The sequence below is a fragment of the Alligator mississippiensis genome, chromosome 7 (genome assembly GCF_030867095.1).
Source record: "Alligator mississippiensis isolate rAllMis1 chromosome 7, rAllMis1, whole genome shotgun sequence".
NCBI lineage: Eukaryota > Metazoa > Chordata > Crocodylia > Alligatoridae > Alligator > Alligator mississippiensis.
Window position 1 is genome coordinate 44,342,511 of NC_081830.1, and position 20,254 is coordinate 44,362,764.

Sequence of the window (20,254 nt, forward strand, 5' to 3'; positions counted from 1 at the left end):
ACTGGGCCACGGTATGGGGAAAAAAAAAAATCCAAAAATGTTTTTGAGGAAGAGATTTGAGCACATTGGGATTTGCTTGAAATATTCCACAAGCAAAATGACTGGCTGAATTTTGGTTAAACACATCATTTTGTGAATTATTCGTTCACCAGCATTCTCAGGTTCATTAAAGGGCTTTCCAGAGCCTCCAATTTTAACCTTTAAATATTGTTAAGCCGTCTATATGATATAATAAATTAACAGCCATAACGGAGAATTTTCTAGATGCTACTAATCAAAATAGTCAGAACATACTGATTATTTATCTCTGTCAATTACTGAGACTTTCTGTCCCAAGAGGTAACTACTGGCATATGCTTTTCCTCCATCAATACAGTTTGATATCTGTAGTTAAAATTTTTATAAGTAATGCATAGTCCAGAGTTACCTTTGACAAACAGCTCTCTTCTGGTAGAAATTCAAGAATTTCCTGCAGTACAAATGCAAATAATTGTGATGCAAATCGCGTCCAGATAAACTTCAGAAAAAATCACCACTGTAAATTATAAAATTTTAATTCTTGACAACATTTATGCAACATATTGGGCAGTTATAGGAGGAATCAATTTTGGGGATGCAATTATTATAGATTAGTGTTTTCAGTTTTCACAGCTGAGGGTCTGACACTCCTCAAACAACAGCTTCACAAAAATCCCATACTCTTAATTTTAAATACAGACAGCTAAGAAATCAGAGATAAAAGATTTTATTATCTCACTGACATTTCCTAAAAGGTAATATTCTAACAGACAAAATATACAAAGCATTTTAAGTCTTCTGTTTTCATCCTATGAAACTGTGATTACTTTACTTCACATTAAGGAACCAAGGCTTTGTCCTTCAAGTTCAGGGACTGCACATAGTTAGCATATTTAATGACCAGTTAAATCATGCAGAATTAGAAGGAAGGGGAAAAGTTTGAATTCCACCCGAGTGCAGGCTGATTGAGATCCTTAAAAACAAAAATAAAATGCAGGGCTTAAATTTACCAGTTTGCTGCATGTCCATCAAACAAACTGTTTTCCCCTCCCCCACATCCCTGTGGCTCTACTTCGCAGAGAAAATGAAATTCTATGATGAAGAAAGTAAATTCACTACTGGAGTGTGGGGAACACACCTTACTTAGCTGTGCGAGCTGTGCAAGATGTCATTTTACATGAGTTTGAACAGAGTAAAACAAAACTATCCTTGCCTGCTAAAACTCAGTGATTCTGTTTTATGACTGATCCTAAGTTTATATAAAAAGCAATCTCCATAATTCCGGACAAATAAGTGAGAGTTACATTATACGTTTGCCTAAAGATTCTGCTTTTGGCTTCATATAATTAGTTCAAAGAACTATTTCTTAAGAGTTCTGTCACAAAACTTTTTTGGGGGGGGTTCTGCTGAGTTAATGATTGTACTTGCATTTGCTTTTTCTAAAACATCAAATTAATTTCAAAAGATGGGGAAAAGTCCAGATTTGCTGGAAACCAACAAGAATCTGCCAATTTGAAATTCACCCCATTGTCCCAGGCCAAAAAAACTCTGACTGCATTTCAAGGAACTAATTAATTTTAACAATATTTATAGAGTGGAGTGAAGAATACATAATTATACTACTGTTTCTTTCTCTGATGATCAATAGACATGCAGTCCACTTCACACTATTTTTCTTCACTATATTGATCTACCAAATCTTGGCCTTGTATTGATGTGGGTTTGATCATAGCAGCAGTTCAACATTTTTTAAAATTATAAACTGCGTACCCCTTAAGAAGTCAATTTGGATCATATCAAGTTCACGTGCCAAATAGTATGTGACAGGACACCATTTAGCACAGAAATAGGCCACACCAGGGCTTCTGACCTATAAAAAATGAACTGTTACATGAGTGCCCTCTCAAAAATTACTCAGTTGCTCCAGCGACACTGCTAACACTATGTGCTCTGCTGTAGGGATCACTGCTCATGTATTAAGACAGGTAAAAAGACATATTAAGGAGCCTGCCAGGTCATGACCAGTTGTAAGAATTGTGATTCTCTCTTCCCCTCATTAAAGGAGCCAAAAACATTGCATTAAGACCTCTAAAGACCAGCCACCAGCAGAAACATGATCTGTTATCTGCTTCAGGACTGGAAGCATAGAACTTTGAATTCTAGAAGGCCATGGTCCATGCCCAGCACCCAGCCAACTAACTGGTCTGTATCCACACACACTAAAGAAGGGAAATTCCCCATGGTTCAGACCATCATGCATAGAGGGGGCATGTGAAAAAGGTTGGTAGCAAGATATGTGATGATGCATAACCAGAGGAGATAGCCACACAGAAAATAAGTGTTGATGTCCTCTGATATTGACTTCATTAACTAGAATTGTATGGGACAGATCTTCCGGTGCTGTAAACAGCCATGGTTAATTGCAATGATCACTTAAATGAACTTCAGTAATGTTCTGATAACTTACACCCTTTAATTCAGGGGCGGGCAATTATTTCGAGCAGAGGGCCACTTACTGAGTTTTGGCAAGCTATCGAGGGCTGCATGACAGGCAGCTGGGGACAGATGAATATTAATTTTCTAACTTTTTTAGGGGCCCCACAGGCTGGATAGAATGGCCTGGTGGGCTGCATCCGGCCCACATTTTGACCACCCCTGCGTTCAATTACTTAGAGGTAATATATGGAAAGTGATGCCTGCCTGCCTGGTATGCAAGGACTGGTGCTCAGGGTGCTGGCCTAAATATTGAGGGAAAGTCTCCCCCACTTGAGCAGATCACAATGATGTGACCAAGAGCCAGTCAAGGTTTACTTCATTATTTGTCCTAGCTTGGCAGAGGTATAGCATACACACACAGGTACCATTTGCTGCTTTGTGGTCATAATGAGCTGTGGAGCTTTGTCAGTCTATTCCATTACTCTCCATTCAACTTAATCAGTCTCCTTTTCCCTCAGTCTCCCAAGGAGCCCCGCCTACTCAGATGGTGTATCAACTGAGGGCTCCATGACATGGCATAACCTGCAACATGGTTCACAGGTCAGGTGTCCTTAACTCAAAATATATACACTATGCAGTACTTTCAGATGAAGTCACACCAACAGAGTATAAAGATTACATCAGACATTTATGAAATGGGTTCTTCAGATGCCTTCACTGGATGACCTCAAACAAGAACATATATTTAGTTCTATTATTACATTTTTGCAGAAATTTCCTATCTGCAACCATTCTGAGTTGATGACCTCCCCACACCCCATAACAGTTACTCAGATGCATCTAACGCTGTTCTAGCAGTTACTGCATCAGGACCAAAATTATAACTTTCCTTAGAGGCATTCTGGCTTTTCTGTGCCAATGTTAGCTCAAAATACTATGTCTGCATGACATCATCCACTGACTCAGAGTAAAACTTATCAGTGCCTGCTATTCCTTACCTTCTGCTTCTAGCTCTCTTGCTTTTCCCCCTGAGAAGAAACTCCTGTCCTGCAGTGATCATAAAAGGCTGCATCTACTCATGAGATCTTTCATTTTGATCACTGTATAAATTTAAGCCCAGCAAATAGTCTCAAGTAGATACTACACACAGTACAGGGACAATAGAATCCAATGTGTGGAAACATGGGGTTGGAGAAATTAGTACTGCACAAGTGGGGAAGGGTGTATATAAAAGTAAGATAGATTAGTACTTCTTAGGAGGGGGGTCTATGTATGTGCGTGTGTGTGTATGCATGTGTGTGTGCAAGCAAAGCAGAGGAAAGTTACATTTGGAAAGCAGGATTCACAACTTCTTGCAGATAACAGTTTCAACCACAAAAGTGTTTTCAAAGTGGCGAATGTGATTACAGTTTCCAGCCTCACGCCGATTGATACCTAGGAGAGACCAAAAGCAAAGACGAAGTTAGAATGGCTACATTATATAGGTGAGTAGTGGGGTGCAATAAACAATCAGATGAGGACTCAAGCCACTGTAATGTGCTGAAATAGGGTAATGACAGAGCAAACAAGGAACAGAATACAAATTCATTTTCTCAGGACCCTCTGTTCTTCTATCCAGGCCCCAGTCCAACAATATAAACCAAATACCCAGATGCCTATACCCATGTGGAGTCACAATAAAGTCAATGCATTGTGCAGGGAGAGCGACAAAGCCAACTGTGGAAAGACTGGGTTTTGAGATATAGTTTCTCGGTGTCAGCAGACATGAGAAAGCTTCATGCAATCGGGCCAAGCCAAGAGATAGCAGATCAAGGCTCTGAATTAAATCAAAGGGTGCTCAAGTACTTACCATCCCGCTTGCAGTTTCATTATATTCCAGGGGCTAGCAACTTTGCAAGCCACAGACATGAACAACCTGGCTCCAGTTCAGCATGGGTCAGGTGGCAAGGGGGTTTGTGCACACCCATGCTGATGCCAGGTAGCTGGAAGCTGTGCCAGTGCTGCTTTTCCCAGCTTCCTAGGCTGCATACTGGCACAACTTCTAGATGGAGAAAAACTCTGCTGGGGCTGGGCAGCTGGGAACTATACTCACACTGCTGCCACTGCTTCTCCCCATTCTCCCCACTTCCCAGCTAAAATGCGGCAGTGAGTAAAAGCTGCCCAGCTCCAGCTCAGTTTCACACTGACTGGAAGCTGTGCCCATGCTGCAACCAGGGAGTAGAGGATGAGGAGAAGTGGTGGTGATGCAGGTGCAGCTTCCAAGTGTCCAGCCCCAGTGCAGCCTACTACCCAGACCCAGCATGGGCGCAGTCAGAAGCAAAGCTTTCCAGCTCTGCTGGCCAAATCCAGTGCACCTCCATGTGCCAGATTCAGCCCATGGACTATAGGTTGCCAACCTCTGTTATAGCCAACTGACCTTGAAGCAAATTTGAGCCTCTCCAAAAAATAAATATTTAACACCCCTGGGCTACAACCGCTGCTACTTCCCTTACACTTTCCCTGTATTGTTCTGCATTCTGAAGCTGCAATGAAAGCAGATGTTTCATGCTTCATATCTATATGAATCACCATAACATCCAGGTGTGGGGAAGGGGGCAGGGAGCAGTGGGTAAACTATCATTCAGAGCAGAACATTCTGACAAGGAAGTGTAGGAAAAAACAGCAGTCTGGGATGACTTGGGAAAAAATGCAGCCTCAAGTAATAGAGGCTGTGCTCACAGACCCAAAGCTTGCAGCCCCCACCTCTCCTGAGGACCAAGATTAAATCTCGTAAGTATTAGCAATAGAGGCAAATAAAGACTTTCAATCTCTAAGCAAACATATTGAAGTTAAAACAGTATGTGTGGCAACTTTAACATTTGACTCCAAGGCATTCATTACTAACTTTCTTCAAATCACTTCAGGATCTCACAAAGTCTAATGCTCCCTTTTCACCATTTTTTAAGTCTTGTTATTTTCTTAGGTGCTCAATTAATTAAAAGGCAATTTGCCAATCTCTTCTGCACTGAATAGTTGCCAACTGAGTGGGTGTCTGCATTAGGGAAATTTTCCAAGCACTTCCCAACATCACTAACACTAGCTCAGCCCTGGGAACCCTCAGGTAAATGGATTTCTGGCTCCTGCATGCATTTTTATTAATAGGCTAATAGGGAAAGCAGTAGGAATGCCTATAGTGGCCAGTACACTTTTGCATCACAGCTTTCAGCATATTGTAGTGAGCAGGGCTGACAAATGGTGTTTGAAAGACTGCCTTTGGGCAGATCTCCACAAAGAGAGACCTTCCCTCTTGCCACCAGGATGTAATCACTACTGTACACACCACAGAAAATGCTATAGTAGTAGCACAGTGGAGAACAGGGCTAATATAATCAAACCACGCAAAGGTCTTACGTCTCCTAGCAGTCCTGCGCTTCAGCCGGTAAGTCTCTTTGCCACTGCAGAGGCGGTAGATAAAGGAGCCAAGCTGTTCCATGTCACTGACATGCTCCGTGACAATCATCTCCTCCTGGATTATGTAGGTTTGAGGCAGGTATGTCCCTTTCTGAAATTACATTTTTCCACCAATTAAATACAGTCTGTCTGATAATATGCTGTGATCTCCCTTTCAAGGGAACAAATAGTTTAACTGCCTATAGCTCACAAGGCAGCTTGGGCTTTTTAAAAGTAACTTACTCAAAATATCGGCGGGTTAAGGCTCCATTTTCCAGGGAATTTTATATACCAGTACACATCCTTCTATTTCATTAAAAGCACACGGAGACAGAAAGCTTGACTTTGGAATGGAATTACAAAATATATATTTTTTAAATTTGTCAGTCAAATCTACATATATTAGGAAAGAGAATGTTATAATAGTATTAATCACGGAAGGACTTAAGCTAAACAAAATATTAGATAACAGAATCTTAGGCCAGTGTTATTAAAGCAGAAGTGCCCAATCCAGTTGGGATGAGGGCCTAGCTGTTGTGCTAGACACTGTACAAATGTCTTCATCCTAGGAGCAAAAATACACTTTGCTCAAACTTCATACACATCAAGGGTTTCCCTGGCTTTCCACATTTCCTTCCACTTGATTTATTTAGAACAACTATTACTGCAGCATCTGTTTTCTTCTCCTATTGCCTTAGATCTCAGCCATTTGAAATCATTACAAGAGACTCATCCCAAACACACCATCTTTATAAATAGTAATTTGCCTTGAAATACTGAACTTTCATACTATTAGAAACCATTTGGTACCATATGTTTTAGTTGCACCCACTGCTGAAAAGTACATCTACTTTTTTAAAACAAATGCTGTGCAAGGAAACAGCAGTGATTTTTGATTGAAAAATGATCAGTTCTTTACCATTCACTAGAACTATACTGGAAGTACTGGGTACCTGGATGGGCATTATAAATGCAATTTGCCTGGGTGCTTTAGAATAGCTTCAAAATTAGCTATGCCGTTACTTGAAGATTTTCATTTATGTTCATCGTTCACTTAAGTCTTTCAACCCATCTGCATTAACTCTTCTAAACCAAAACTTATGTACCAACCACCATTATTTCTACAAACCTAACAGGGAAAGTCCAATGGAAATCTATGTTTAAGAAAAAAAAAAAGAGCAATAATAAAAACCAAGATTTCAGACTCTGCTTCTTTAGTTACCATCTGGCCAAAGTACTGGTTATCGTCACAGACAACAACTGAGAAGCAAGCCATCTTATCACAGTGCTGTGTTGTTGGGCTGGTGTAGCCTACTGGATCAACGAGACTCTCTTATCATACTGCAGTATCAGTCTATTAGCTTGAGTTCTTATATGCTAACACAACAGTGCTATAAAATGTAGGCTATTGATCCATCTGCATTAGAGTGAGAGAGAGGCTGCACAACACGTTCAATTACTGGCACAACCGATCATGTTAGTATGCAGAGCTGGGGATCAGGATTTGTCTTGTCCCTGATGCATGAGGGAAAGGTAATCAATGCCGTTTTTTTCGGCCTTTTTGGTTTAAGTATTTGTAAGAGCTAAAATGACTAAGTATTAGGTTCCTCAATCACAAGACTGTGACAGGGTCATGACATTGCTACCCAAGTCTTTGCAAAAGGCTGCTCATAAGAATCATGCTGCACTTAAGTGTCTCTGTAGTAAATACAGTGCATCAGCAGTCACTTAGAGATCCTCAAGTGCTCAATATGGAACTATTTGGATTACCAGATCTTCGATTTGTTCATCAGACTGATCGCTGCAGCATGGCATGGATATCATTCTCTCTCTAATCCTCTCTCTCTCATTTATATGGCTCTCAACCATAGTATCCTGGCAACCTTTAAAATATTCAAAATATCTATAACCCCTCTGTGAGGCAATGAAGACAATTCTGGGGTAAGAGGAGGATCACTTAATATTAAAATTCAGTCCTAGAATGGTCTGTTGAGGCAAACGATTCATGATGCTTTTTGTACTGATCTTTGGCATGTGATCAGTCTGGAAATGTAACAGGTACCATCAGCCACCTCCCTCAGAGGCCAAACAATAGCCATCCGATAGTGACAGGTTGTAGGCAACAGTAAAGAGGCTAGATTTGAATTGGGGACCAGAGGCAAAAGGTCCCCGATTTCTCTATCCTATGACCAGCATGAGTAATCCAATGCAGCGGAAGGGGGAGGGAGATCACTGCAGTTTGAGAGGATTAAGGCTTGGTATTGATGGGAGATCCAGAACTCAGAGACAAACTGAGCTTGCTTCCCAGAAAGGAGAAGATTCTAGTATCAAACTAATACAAATCACCAAGAAGGCTGCTTGCATAACCGCACTGATCTTAAAGCTAGGCAAAACTAAATCAAAACACTTACTGTAGGGCACATCTACATGTTGCCATATGGTGACATTGCTACGGTGCAGCATGGGTGGTTACTGCACCGTGCACACAGCACACAGTTAGATTTTGCCTCTGTGTTGCTGTAGCGGCATGCTATAGTGGGGGAGCATGCTGCTATGGCAACATAGCTGACAATCATGTGTAGACCCACGTGATCGCTACATCACTGTAGCACTACGCAGCTGTAAAGCAACATACAAAACATAGCCACAGAGCAATAACTTTAAAAAAAAAGTTATATGTAACTTGGCATTAAGCCCTGAAAAAAAAATTTACACACTGGTTCCTGTTTTGTACACCCTCAAGGAATCAGACCCCTCCTGTTGTGTAAAAGGAAATCTGTGGCCTTTGGTTGTCAAGCAGACATTTTTAAGGACTGTAACCAGTGTTCGTGTACATCTCTCTTATCCTTACACTTCTCTGTCAATGTATATAACCTTGCTTTTTGGGATTGATTACACTGGATTATAAAAAAACCCCCCAAACCTGTGGCTGATTTGTAACTGCCTGCAATCATTTATGAATACCGTGTCCTGATCTGAACAGTAGATCATGTACTGTGTGATTACATTTGATTAAATCAATGGGGCTACAGGGAAACAGAGGAAAGCAAGACATGATCTGAGATAAAATGTCTCTTGCAAGCATGCATACATATGGAGGCACTTTGAAAATACTTGGGACACAAAACAAGGATTTTTAATTTGATATTTTGGCATGATCCCTGTAGAACTCCAACTGGCTTTAGACAGCAAGTACAAGCCAGGGAAAGTGAGAGCAGAAAAGTGGAGACAAGCATGAAATTCGTACCTTCACATTGACCAGCAACTCCCACAGGTTGCGAGGTGGCATCACAATGGTGGTGTTCAGCTCAATCACGTAGCATTTATCCAGGGCTATGTCATGATAGGCTGTCAGTCCCTAGGTTCAAAACACAGAGACCTTGCTGTTCACTCCAGAGAGAGAGATTGGAAAATTAAAAATCTGTAAGAAATGAGGCAAGGGGTGATCTGTGCAGAAGGGAGGAATGGAGAATGAAAAAAAACACACACCAACACAGAACCCTTGATGGGAACTAAACAAAAACCTTCCAAAGAAATCCTTTGGAGTCAAACTGTTTGGAGAAATGCCACTTAAAACAGCGTCAAGTTTCTTTATTGACCTGCGTTATCTTTCCTCATCTGCTCTGACAATCCCTTTCTGCATTGTCCAACCATACCTATGGCTCCTACCTACTGCCAATATATATATATTTAACCTACATGTTAAACCTCTGTCTTGGGCTAAATTCCATTGCTACTCTGCGCTGCACTTAATTACTGTGATCTGGGGCTGACCTGTGCTTCTCTATGGTGATTAAGCACAAAAATCAAAGTTTCCAAGGTCAGAAACACCAACTTATGACAGATTTACCTGCCACCCTTCAACTTCCATACCACCAAAATATCATCATCTCCTGCTTCTTCCTGGTTGACGCGCAGTTCCTGTTTAATGTTGCATTCAAAAGAGTGAAAGTAAGAATTTAAGTGCACAAGTACATATGTGGAGATAGAGAGGAGGGCATGGTGGTAGCAGACATTTATAATACTAAGACAGTGTGGACTATAACACTACCAACAAGGCTTCTTTGTGGGGGGAAAAAAACAGCTAGGTTCCACTGGTCATCTATGACCGAGATCTTCAATCTGTTGTAAATTATGCTCAGCCTGATGAAGTCAATGGAACTATGAGTATTTTCACATGCTTAGGAGCTAGTCTTCTACTGCTTGCAGACCTCAGAAAATCATTCCCTGGCCTAAGTCCACATCTGGGTAGAAGGAAATTAAAATGAACTTGCAACAGTCCACCAATTCCCTTTCCAGAGGACTAGTAACGCCATGTTCCACTGTAACAGTAATTAGCAGAAAGTTGAAGCTAAAATACAAGGAAAGAATGGCAAAAAGACAGGTTGTTACTGGGCAAGGGGAAAGAAATTGTGAAGATCAAAACTAGAAATTATAAAGAAGGCCACATATTTCAGTCATGCACTCCAGAGTACTGCAGGGAAAAGTGTGAGATGCCTAGGTTCAACGTTAGTCACTGAGTTTCAGATGCATGAGACCACAGCCCCTGCTGTTGCCCACTGCCTTAGCTATCAGAAGAGCAGCACCTACACAGAAAAGAGTAACTGCAAAGGACTCATTGGGATCCAGAACTTTCCTAAATCTCCTATGCCCCATGGAACTTCTCTTTATTAGAATTTATTTTCCAAAGTGCAGCTTGATTTATATATATGCAAGCCGAGCACAACTGAAGAGGGGAGAAAAAAAGCCTTCATAGAATATGTTCATGTCCTTCTTGTGGGAGGCTGGCAAACAGGTTAGCTGCAGAATTTGTGGGATTTACAGACAGCCTCCTTTGTATCCATCTGCCCACATTGTATCTTCTCCAACTGATTAGTTTAAGGGCTGTGGCTTTGCATAGCCATAGGAGGGATACAAATTTGTTGTTTGGGGTGCTGGGTCTGGCACCTAAAGCAGAGGCCACTTAGTCCTCACAAGACTGAACAATCCAACACCTGATAAAAACCCCTCTAGTCAATTATGAACTGGTGCCAATGGATGCTGGAAGATTTCTGCCCAATAAAAAGCAGTGAAAAACTGGGGTTTCTTTTAACTTCAATTAGAACGCAGCAGCACCTGGGGAAGACCAAAGTGTCCAGATCTTATGAACATGGTCAGGACACAGACTACAACTAGAGCTAAAAGATTCATCCATAGGAACCTAGAACTGGGAGGGATCACCTGTGTTACAGAGCTCAGCTCTCTTCTATCACAGGCAGGAACGAACCTGCCCTCAAACCCATGCAATCAAAAAGGAAAATTTGAGAGAGATAATAAATGACTTAAAGCAACCAATTAATTAGAGGAGCTCCCTGTTCAAGGATTGGGAGTCAAATAGCTTGGGAAGTTCCAAATAAGATCATGTGAAGCAAGATTACCTTCTGTAGTGACACTAGCTAAATTAATATTGCAAAGAGTAACTGTGTGCATGCTCCAGGGCATAATACAATCACTGACAAGGAGGATACAGGAACAAGTTTCCTCTATGATTTATTATTATGCCATCAGGTGGCTTCCTCCACAGAATCTGGTATTTTCCACAGCCAGAGGCAAGATTTGGGTAGACCATTATTCTCTGCTGGCATATCTGCTCTCACATTCCAGTTCTACATTATGCTGCGCTACAGAGAAGCTGTCATCCGTAGAAGTGTCTTACCCGCTGGAAATCATGGATTATGTCTGCAGGGTCACTCCCTCCAAACTGGGGCACAGGGACATTGATCTGTTCATAGTTCTCTTCGATGTAAATCTTCACATCCTCGTGCAACTCCAATTGCCCCTTGAATGGAGAATAAAGGGAGTCTTCGTAGAGGACACCACAGTGGAACACGCTCTCCCGGGGAAGCTGGGGAAACTACATCAAAACAGAGATACACACACATGCACACACCATTATCTTCCAGATTCAGGGCCACACTAAAAGTAAAAGCTGAAAGAAAGAAATCTAGCTTACGTTTCATGCATGTGACTGAGGACATCTGTAGAGAAGCATGTCATTTGGTCAGGGTGCTGCAAAAAGCCTTATTAGTCTATTTTTATGATTTTTATCTTGAGTCTTATAGAAGCTATACGATCCTGGTCCTCACATCTATTTAACAGACTCAATAAGAACACAACTGCTTGAATGCAAGGCTATTTTCCCTCACAGAACTGGTGCGCTTAAAGCAGAGGCTTGTTGTGCATGAACTTGCAGTTTGTATATTGAAAGGTTTCAAAACAAATTGGAATTTCCTATTTCACTGCCCACGTTTCATAACATCTACATTCACCACAAGAAGGGTCTGCTGTTGGGTAGGGCTTTGAGCTCTGCAAACCTCACCATCAGGGTTCACTTTGGTTATGAAAGCAGCACACGATGAAGCTGTCAACAAAGCTCTGAACAGATCACATGAGGGTGGCACACCTACAACAATGGGCAGCTGCTACACGAGGCAGGAGGCACGCAATTCCCAGGCACTCAGTCAAGGGAGGCACAGGAATGGAGGAAGGGGGACTCAAGCCTACCGCATGTGGAGTGGACTGGGGGCAGAACTCTGCTCGCGAGAGGTGGTGCCAGGTATCACTGCCGAGAGCCAGGTTAACCCTTCCCTAGCCCTCCAGCCACAGCTAGGGAAGGGTCAACCTGCCTCCTGGCAGTAACCCCTCCTCTCGCAACAGCATCCTGCCTCTGCTCCACTCTGCACACATGACAGCTCCTATCTCCATTCCAATGGTCCAGGGAGCAAACTTTTAGGCATGCCTCTGGCAGAAGGGCTTCAGAGCAGCACCAGGCAAGAGGAGAGGGGCTTAACTTGTGGCATGGTGGCCAAAATGATTGGCCACAACTGAATGTTAACACTTCACAGTGCCATCCAGCAAGCAGATTACCTTTTGTCTGGATGTCACTGATGCTGGACATTATCCATCACCCTGCTGAAACATAGCTTGCCTCACATGACGTACATTTGTTTGCAAAAAGTAAAAGCAGAAAACAGCAAATCTGTGTATAGGCATTAAATTGAAGGGGGTGGTGAAAACAATCGTAAGGTTGTCAAAAAGGTTAAAGTGCATTGATAAATGAGTGGTGATATATCTGAAAATGAAGATTAGAAATTAATTTTGCAGCAAGGAAATTTAGTGAGCAGGGGAGCCCATAAAAAGACTAGACCGCTGAGTGGATAAGTGCTGGAAACACAAATCTTGGACTAGAGACACAATACACCTTGCAGTTCTCAGAAAATTAATTTAGTAATAGCTGTGCATCAGATAGTCATTCTGATCACAGAAGTACTCTGGAGCTATGGTTGGGCATTTCTGTCCAAAACTACTGCTAGCAAAAAAGCTAAGCATCCTCCTTCCTCAGATGGAGAAAGGATTTTTTTGTTTTGTTTTTTTTCTGAAAAGAAATATAAAGTTAGGGCCAGACTCCATGCCAACTAGGTGAATTTAGGCACTTAAATGCAATCTTGTTCCACCCTGCTTCAGTCCCTGAGAAATCATTAGTGTGGCATTCCTTTATCTTAGCATTAAGACTAAATAACAAAAAAGCGGCAAAGAAGTAGGACCCACTCAGCTTTTGTGTTAATGGTTTTTCAAAGACCCATGCAGGGTGGAACAGGATCACACTTTGGCTCCTAATTGTTGCAGCAGGATCAGAATCTGTATGCCCATTTAGATGTCTGGGGGTGGGGAGAGTCACACTCACCACTTTGCTATGAGACACACAGCTCCCCCACCTACATTCCACTATCGCACCTTGGGCTTGAGCCTCCTTTGAGTTGAAAGTCAATCATGAGCCAGGCCAGAACTGAATTTTTTTTAATGTGGACAAATTGCAAAAAAGATACAAATGGGAATTTGAATCTAAGGCTTCAGAAGGTGAGAAAATAAAGCACAGAACCTACTGAAGCTTTCCTACCTTTGTCTACCCTGCGGGTCCATCACTTCTCTCCCTGATTCTAGAGTCTCCCTCCATGATCTGACCTCTCACTAAGCCCTCTGAAGACACTGCATGAGGGCATTCCCATAAGCTGCAGCAGCTGGGCACTGCCAGAGTCAGAAATTCTCCAGACCAAGACCAAAATAGCAGGCTGTGCTCACCCTGAAATAATGACCATGCATGAGCTAATTTCCCTCTGCCTCAGAAATCAATTATTTCTGAATGGACCCCTAGTCAAATAGACACCAAAAGCTATATTTAACAGAAGAATGATAGGGAAAAAAATTGCACTCTCATCCTCAAAATCAGTTCTAGGAAATGTACTAATTGAATAGCAGCTTTTCATTGCTGAAATGATCACCTCTGTTGCCCTAAAGCAGAACATGAGGAAACTTCAGAAAAAATCCCCATGTTCATCTCTGAGTTACTTCATGTTATGATGGAGGGCTGGGTGTAAAGGAAGCTGTACTCTCACCGCAGCTCTGTACCCACTGAGAAATCTTGGGGAAGCTGCTGCACCTTCACACGTCTCCGAGTTTTTAAGGTCCTAAAAAAAAGCAGGGACCATCTCTCTGACTATTCTTATAAAGCACCTGGTACCTTAGGGCCCTTATTTCAGTTAAGACCTTGAAATGCCACAGTAAAGCAAATAAAATAAAGCCAACAATACATATACCCCTTCCTACCTTGCTAGAATGAAGGGCAACTGTGTGGACCCTGTGTGGCTCAGCCTTTTTTGCAGGGGAAGGGGGAAGTGATGTACCCCCTTTTTAAGAAGAGCTGACTCTCTGAAATATTTTGCAATGGATTAAGCAGCTACTGTTTAACTTTTACATCAATGCCTGCTCTGTATTTAGCCTGGGATTTTCAAAGCAGCACAAGTCAATAGAAGTTACCTAATTCAATAGAAATTGGACTGTTTGGCTTTTTGGAAAACCCCATCTACATTTTCAGTAGTCTTTTCCAGTGTGCTTTATGAATAGCACCATTTATTACATGTACTGCAACAGTTCCCAAATCCTGCTGTTCTAGGTGTGCTCTAAAACAGCCTACTTTCCCTTAGAGCCTAAACTCCCTCTTCTTCCCATTTGCTGCTATTTCCCCAATACACTCTTTAAAAATGGTTTATGACAAACAGCTGTAAAATTTTGTTTTCCAATGGAGAACTGAAAGGGCTTTTTATGTTTTATGGAATAATACAATTCATAATTCATAGCAGCTAATGAAGTAGGTTGTTGCCTTTGGAAGCCCAAACTGCAGTGAACCAGTTAGTTTCAAAGGCACCACTCTGCCCTGCCTTCTGCCTGGCATAACAGAAGGAGTTTGGGAACATGCTTTCCTGATATTCAGTTATACAGTGTATGTATAGCCAGTCTCACCGTATGTCCATACACACTAACGTTTCTATAGGTGTATGCAAGCACAGAGGTCAAGAGCAAGTGGCAGCCTACAACAAGTTATAAAGGAACATAAAATAAAATGCATTCTCCATTTCCTTTCTTCTGTTTTTTTCCCTGTACTAATGTTTTAATCAGTATAAAGACTTTTTTTTTTTTTTTTGGCTTTGGAGAGGTTTTTTAGATTGCAAACTCTTCAAGACAAGGTCCAGGGACTCTCTTCTTGTCCACTTGTGCAGCTGCACTTGCATTACATAAACAGACAATAATAAATTATTTTAAAAATGAAGCAGATGTTGTGGACCCTCCAGAATGTACTGTACCTGGGTAATGAAGAAATATCTGTACACGTACATGGAGGCAAACACAAGGCCCAGAAGCAAAACAATGAGGCCTATAGTCAAGTAGCACACCCCACTGAGAGACGACCTCCTGGTTTGCATTGGGGGAGGCTGCTCCTCCTGTGAAAGCAAAGGACAAAAACATGAGTCAGATGCTGTAGGAGGGGATCAGAAGAGCAGCAACATATTATTTACAGCCTACGCAGGTATTATGATGCACAATCAATGAAATGAAAATCAGGGTCTCTCAAGGCACTCTTGTATGTCACAGCATCATCCAGCAGGTGTGGCAATAAGGACTAATACACGTTTCATACCTTTTTCTTTTGTATTACTTTGCTCTCAACAAGCTGGTCTGATTCTGGAGTAAGGGTTTTCATTTATTCAAAATAAGAATCAAGAAATAAGAACCAAAAGGAAAACTGCATAAACAGCAGGTATAGCATAAGCTGGTTGATAAACCTACAGGCTTTCCCACTGCACCAGTGCCTTTGGAAATATGAAAATCAACATGAGGCATTTTGTAGAGAAAGCCCTTCGAGAAAATAAACTACATGACAGCAATTTCACTTGCCTTAAAGAGCTGCCTTTTGCTGGGTACCATGCAGACAACCCCACTTCCAGCAATATATTCCACCACCTCACATTTAATGTACCTTTAGGGTACACACATTTTAGAACAAAGAAGAAAGGGAAATAAAATATATTTCTCTGCATCATTCAATCTCTTCCAGTGGCAGAAGGGACCTTGTGTGAGCATAAGTTATTGAATAACTGCTCCCTTCAGAAACATCAGCCCCTTCCTCTGAAGCACTTGAGGCTGCTCACCCATGGAAACAGAATATTGGACTAGACCAGAGGCAGGCAAAATATGGCTCAAGGGCCAGATCTGGTTGACACTGTCAATCTGGTTGACATTTCCCAGCTGTCTCTGTGCATGGCTGGGACCAGTCTCCATGGAGACCCCAGCTGCAGCTGGGGGGGGAGAGGGGGGCGGGCAGCTCAAGGCTGGGGCTGCCATGGAGACCAGCCCCAGCACACCGGGAAAGCATGTGGCAGATCAGGGCAGGGTGCTGCTTTGGAGCCACTGGGATCTTGTGATGGGAGCAGCTTGCTCTGGAGCCAGGGCAGAGCTGCGATCTGTAGCCTGCGCACTCTGGGCAGGGACGCGCAACTAGGAGATGGTGGCTCTGCCCCTGCTCCAGACCAGGCTGTCACCGCTGCTGGAGCCAGGGCAGAGCTGCAATCTCCTGCCTGAGCACCCCTGCCTCGGAAGATGCAAGCTACAGATCACAACTCTGCCCCGGCCCCAGGCCAAGCTGCCCCTATCGCAAGATCCCAGTGGCTCTGGAGCAGCCCCCTGCTGTGCTCTGCCGCACATGCTGCCAGCACAGCTGCAGCTGGTCTCCATGGCAACCCCAGCCTCGATATTTCCCCCACAGCTGCAGCTGGGGTCTCCATGGAGACCGGCCCCAGCCATGCAGGCAGAGGCTGCTGGGAAATGGAGTCTGGCTGCTGGCCGGATTGGCCATTTTGCCCACCTCGGGACTAAGCCGTCCAATGGTCGTGTCCAAACCGGCAATTCCTGACTAAAAAACTCCATTCTAAAATAATGAATTTAAGGACAAGGGGACCATTTGGATTCTGATTTTAAAAAACAAAAGTCAAGAGGCTAACATACTAGTGCACAAATTTCCAACAGGAAGACTTTACAGCTACTTGAAATTAAACTGCTCACACTTGAAATTAAACTTTCTTTGTGGAGCAGTAAGGACTCCTCCTAAAAGGACTGAATGCATCTCAAGAGCTAATCCAAAGCATTTCATAAAAGGATACTTAGACTGTGGCTGGCCTGAAGAAAGTTACTACTGGGAAGAAAATACTCAAAATACCTTAAAATCTAACTCATTTTTGCATCTTCTAGAACTTAGATGAGAATAAATGATCCTCTGCAAAACAGCCTAGAAGGACAAGAATACGACCAATACCTTGCTGCCAAGGTCATGCCAACATCGCACATCCTCTCGCATGACATAAACTGCAGTTGAAAACATAATATTATTATAACTTAAAAGCTGCCAAAAGGATAAAAGGTAAGATTTAGCCAAGAGCAGTAAGGGAATGATATAGTGCAAACTGCAAAGCTAGCAAGCCATAATGAGAGCTGCTGAAATACCCTTCTTCTTACTACAGCCATAAAAAGAGTATAGGCTTGAAAACCACCCATCAACCTTCCTCTGTTCCTGAACTGCAGTGACAACAGTAGGTTAACCCAAGGTCTTAAGCTTTTTTTCCACAGACAAGAGGACTACTGACTAAGCCAAACTTTCACAGCTGTGGAAGACAGTTCTCCATCTGGTTTGAGTTAATGGGGTAAAAATCAATGCTTTCTTTTTCTCACCCCTCATTTCTCTTTGTGCTGCTCAGGAAGGTTTCATATTCCTAGTTGGAGAGCTTCTTGAAAACATGCCTTTACCAGAGTTGCTGGTTTCTAAATGATCCTTCTCAACTTCCAGTGCATAGGTTTATCAGGAGAGGAAAGAAGACTTCCATGCTATAAACAGACATTATTCTTAGAGAGGGATCAGTTGGCACATCAGGAATCAATGATGTACCAGCACAGCCAATCAGCTTCCCTGGATGACACAGACCTCACCCATTTCCCAGCAGGGTCAGGCCAGGGATTCCAGGGCCCAATCCTGAAGGACAAGTGCAAAGATGGGAACCCCAGGTTTCCCCTCTTGCAAACACTGGCCCTGGGATTCCCCCAGCAGGAGATTCCCTGAGCATATGCACTGTGCTGCTCCACCCCAACTCAGGGCATGCCTCTGTAAGCAGGGGAACCTGGGCAGGCACTCCTGGCACTTCAGAGGCCCAATTCTGTGCACCCTAGGAATTCCCCTGCAGGATTTTTTATGGCAGCACAAAGGCAACATCTGTTTGCAGTCTAAGGGACAACTGCCAGCTGATGTATGTTAAAGCAGTCTAATAGTTGCTTTACCTTGTGTCTATGGCAAGGGCTAGACAGAATCAGAAAGCTATCACTAAGTATTTAACAACCCCATCCCTTCTCTGCCCAGCCTTCAAGTTAGGTATCCCTAAACTGCTAGCTTCAGTTTTGCACTATTTATGGCTGTGGAAGGCAGGGTTTGAGTTAATGGGGTAAAGTCAATGCCTTCTTCTCACCCCTCATTTCTCATTGTGCTGCTCAGGAAGCTTTCATTTTCCTAGCTGGAAAGCTTTGTGGAATTATGCCTTTACCAGAGCCGCTGGATCCTACATGATCCTTCTCACCACTTGTAGTGCATAGCTTTATCAGGATAGGGAAGAGGACTCTAGCACTGCACGGGTGCTTACCTGTCAATACAGGACAGACATTGTACTTCCAAAACAATGCATTCAGAGCAGTATATCAGCAGACAAGAAAATTGAATGGCCTCAGATAAAGTGCAATCCCCACACACCCTCAGCAGAAGCTAATCTAAATTTCTTCCCCCACACTCATTTTGCAACTCCCCAGTATATTGCAGATCTCCCCCGCACTGGGCACTGGCATAATCAATTCTTCACTGCTCCTCCAGCAAAGAAGATAATGAGGAAGAATGCTGCTATTTTAAGCTCTCTCCCATTGCAGAGGGCAGTGTTAAAAACAGCAAATATTATAGGCAACAAAAATATCACATTCATAAGGGAGGTCAAAGGATCTACCTAAAATGCCAATGTGTGGGAAAAGCCATGTTACATGTCAAGTACCTTGACAAAACAGCTTCCCTAGATATTAGTCACCACAGAAATAGTACAAAGACGGAAGGGGAAGAAATCAACCAAGACTTGAGCAACAGTAGCTGAGAAAAATGTTAATATTCATTAGTAAATACCCCACAAAGGCTGCCAGATTGCTCTAAGAGGTAATGCACAGCAAAGGACAAAACAGTCTCACTTTTAAAAAAAATTGTGCTCTGTGAAACTCCTCCTCACATTGTCGGTTTCTGCACGTTGCTGCATATTCTGATATTGATGGGGCTGGAGAAGACAGACCTTTGCTAACACCTAAACACAACAGAAATGGGTCCGCTCCTTTCTTGACTTGCCTTTCCGACAGGGCAAAGAACATACCTGCTCTGTCACAGGCGCAGTCCAGCATGCTGCTCTCTTTAGTCCGGTGGTTCTTAACTTTTACAGAGCCAAGTCCCCCTCTAAAACTTTAGAATTAAACAGCACCCTATTAAATAATTAATATATTATGAATATTATAAGCAATACAATGATATCATGAATTAATACATTGTTGATTGATCCAATCCTTATTGTTAAATTATACTCAACCCACTCCCACCACTATGGCCAGGTGGAACTACACTGCATGCCTCTTGCAAAGCCAGACCGGGAAGCAGCTGGGACAGAAGCCCTTGCCACAGCTCTGCCGGGTCCGACCCTGCACAGGCAGGTGGAACTGTCCTGTGCATCTCTGGTTGCAGGAGGCATATCAGAGCCAAACCGGGAAAAGCTGCAGCCCAGTGTAATGCAGGCAGACACGCCTTTCTATTGCAACTGCTTCTCAGTTTGGCTCCAATGTGTCTTCTGAAAATGAAAGGCCAGTGGGACAGTTTCATCCTGTGGCAGCAGCAGCAGCAGAAGCAATGGTGCCATCATTGCAGCACCCCAGCAGATTATCA

The 20,254-nt window shown here is 42.8% G+C and overlaps 1 protein-coding gene across 5 annotated transcripts in view; it reads right to left on the minus strand.

Moving 5' to 3' along the window:
* Positions 1-536: 536 nt before the first annotated feature.
* Positions 537-20,254, minus strand: part of ITM2C (integral membrane protein 2C) — an 88,729-nt gene continuing 69,011 nt past the window's right edge. For all 5 annotated transcript variants that reach the window (XM_019478718.2, XM_059730920.1, XM_006274166.4 and 2 more), the window contains 5 exons: positions 15,561-15,698; positions 11,579-11,776; positions 9,131-9,241; positions 5,845-5,995; positions 537-3,888 (listed from right to left, as the gene is read on the minus strand). In XM_019478718.2, the coding sequence (XP_019334263.1) occupies positions 3,797-3,888; positions 5,845-5,995; positions 9,131-9,241; positions 11,579-11,776; positions 15,561-15,680 (672 nt within the window). In that variant the 5' untranslated portion in view covers positions 15,681-15,698 and the 3' untranslated portion in view covers positions 537-3,796. The remainder of the gene's footprint in view (positions 3,889-5,844; positions 5,996-9,130; positions 9,242-11,578; positions 11,777-15,560; positions 15,699-20,254) is intronic.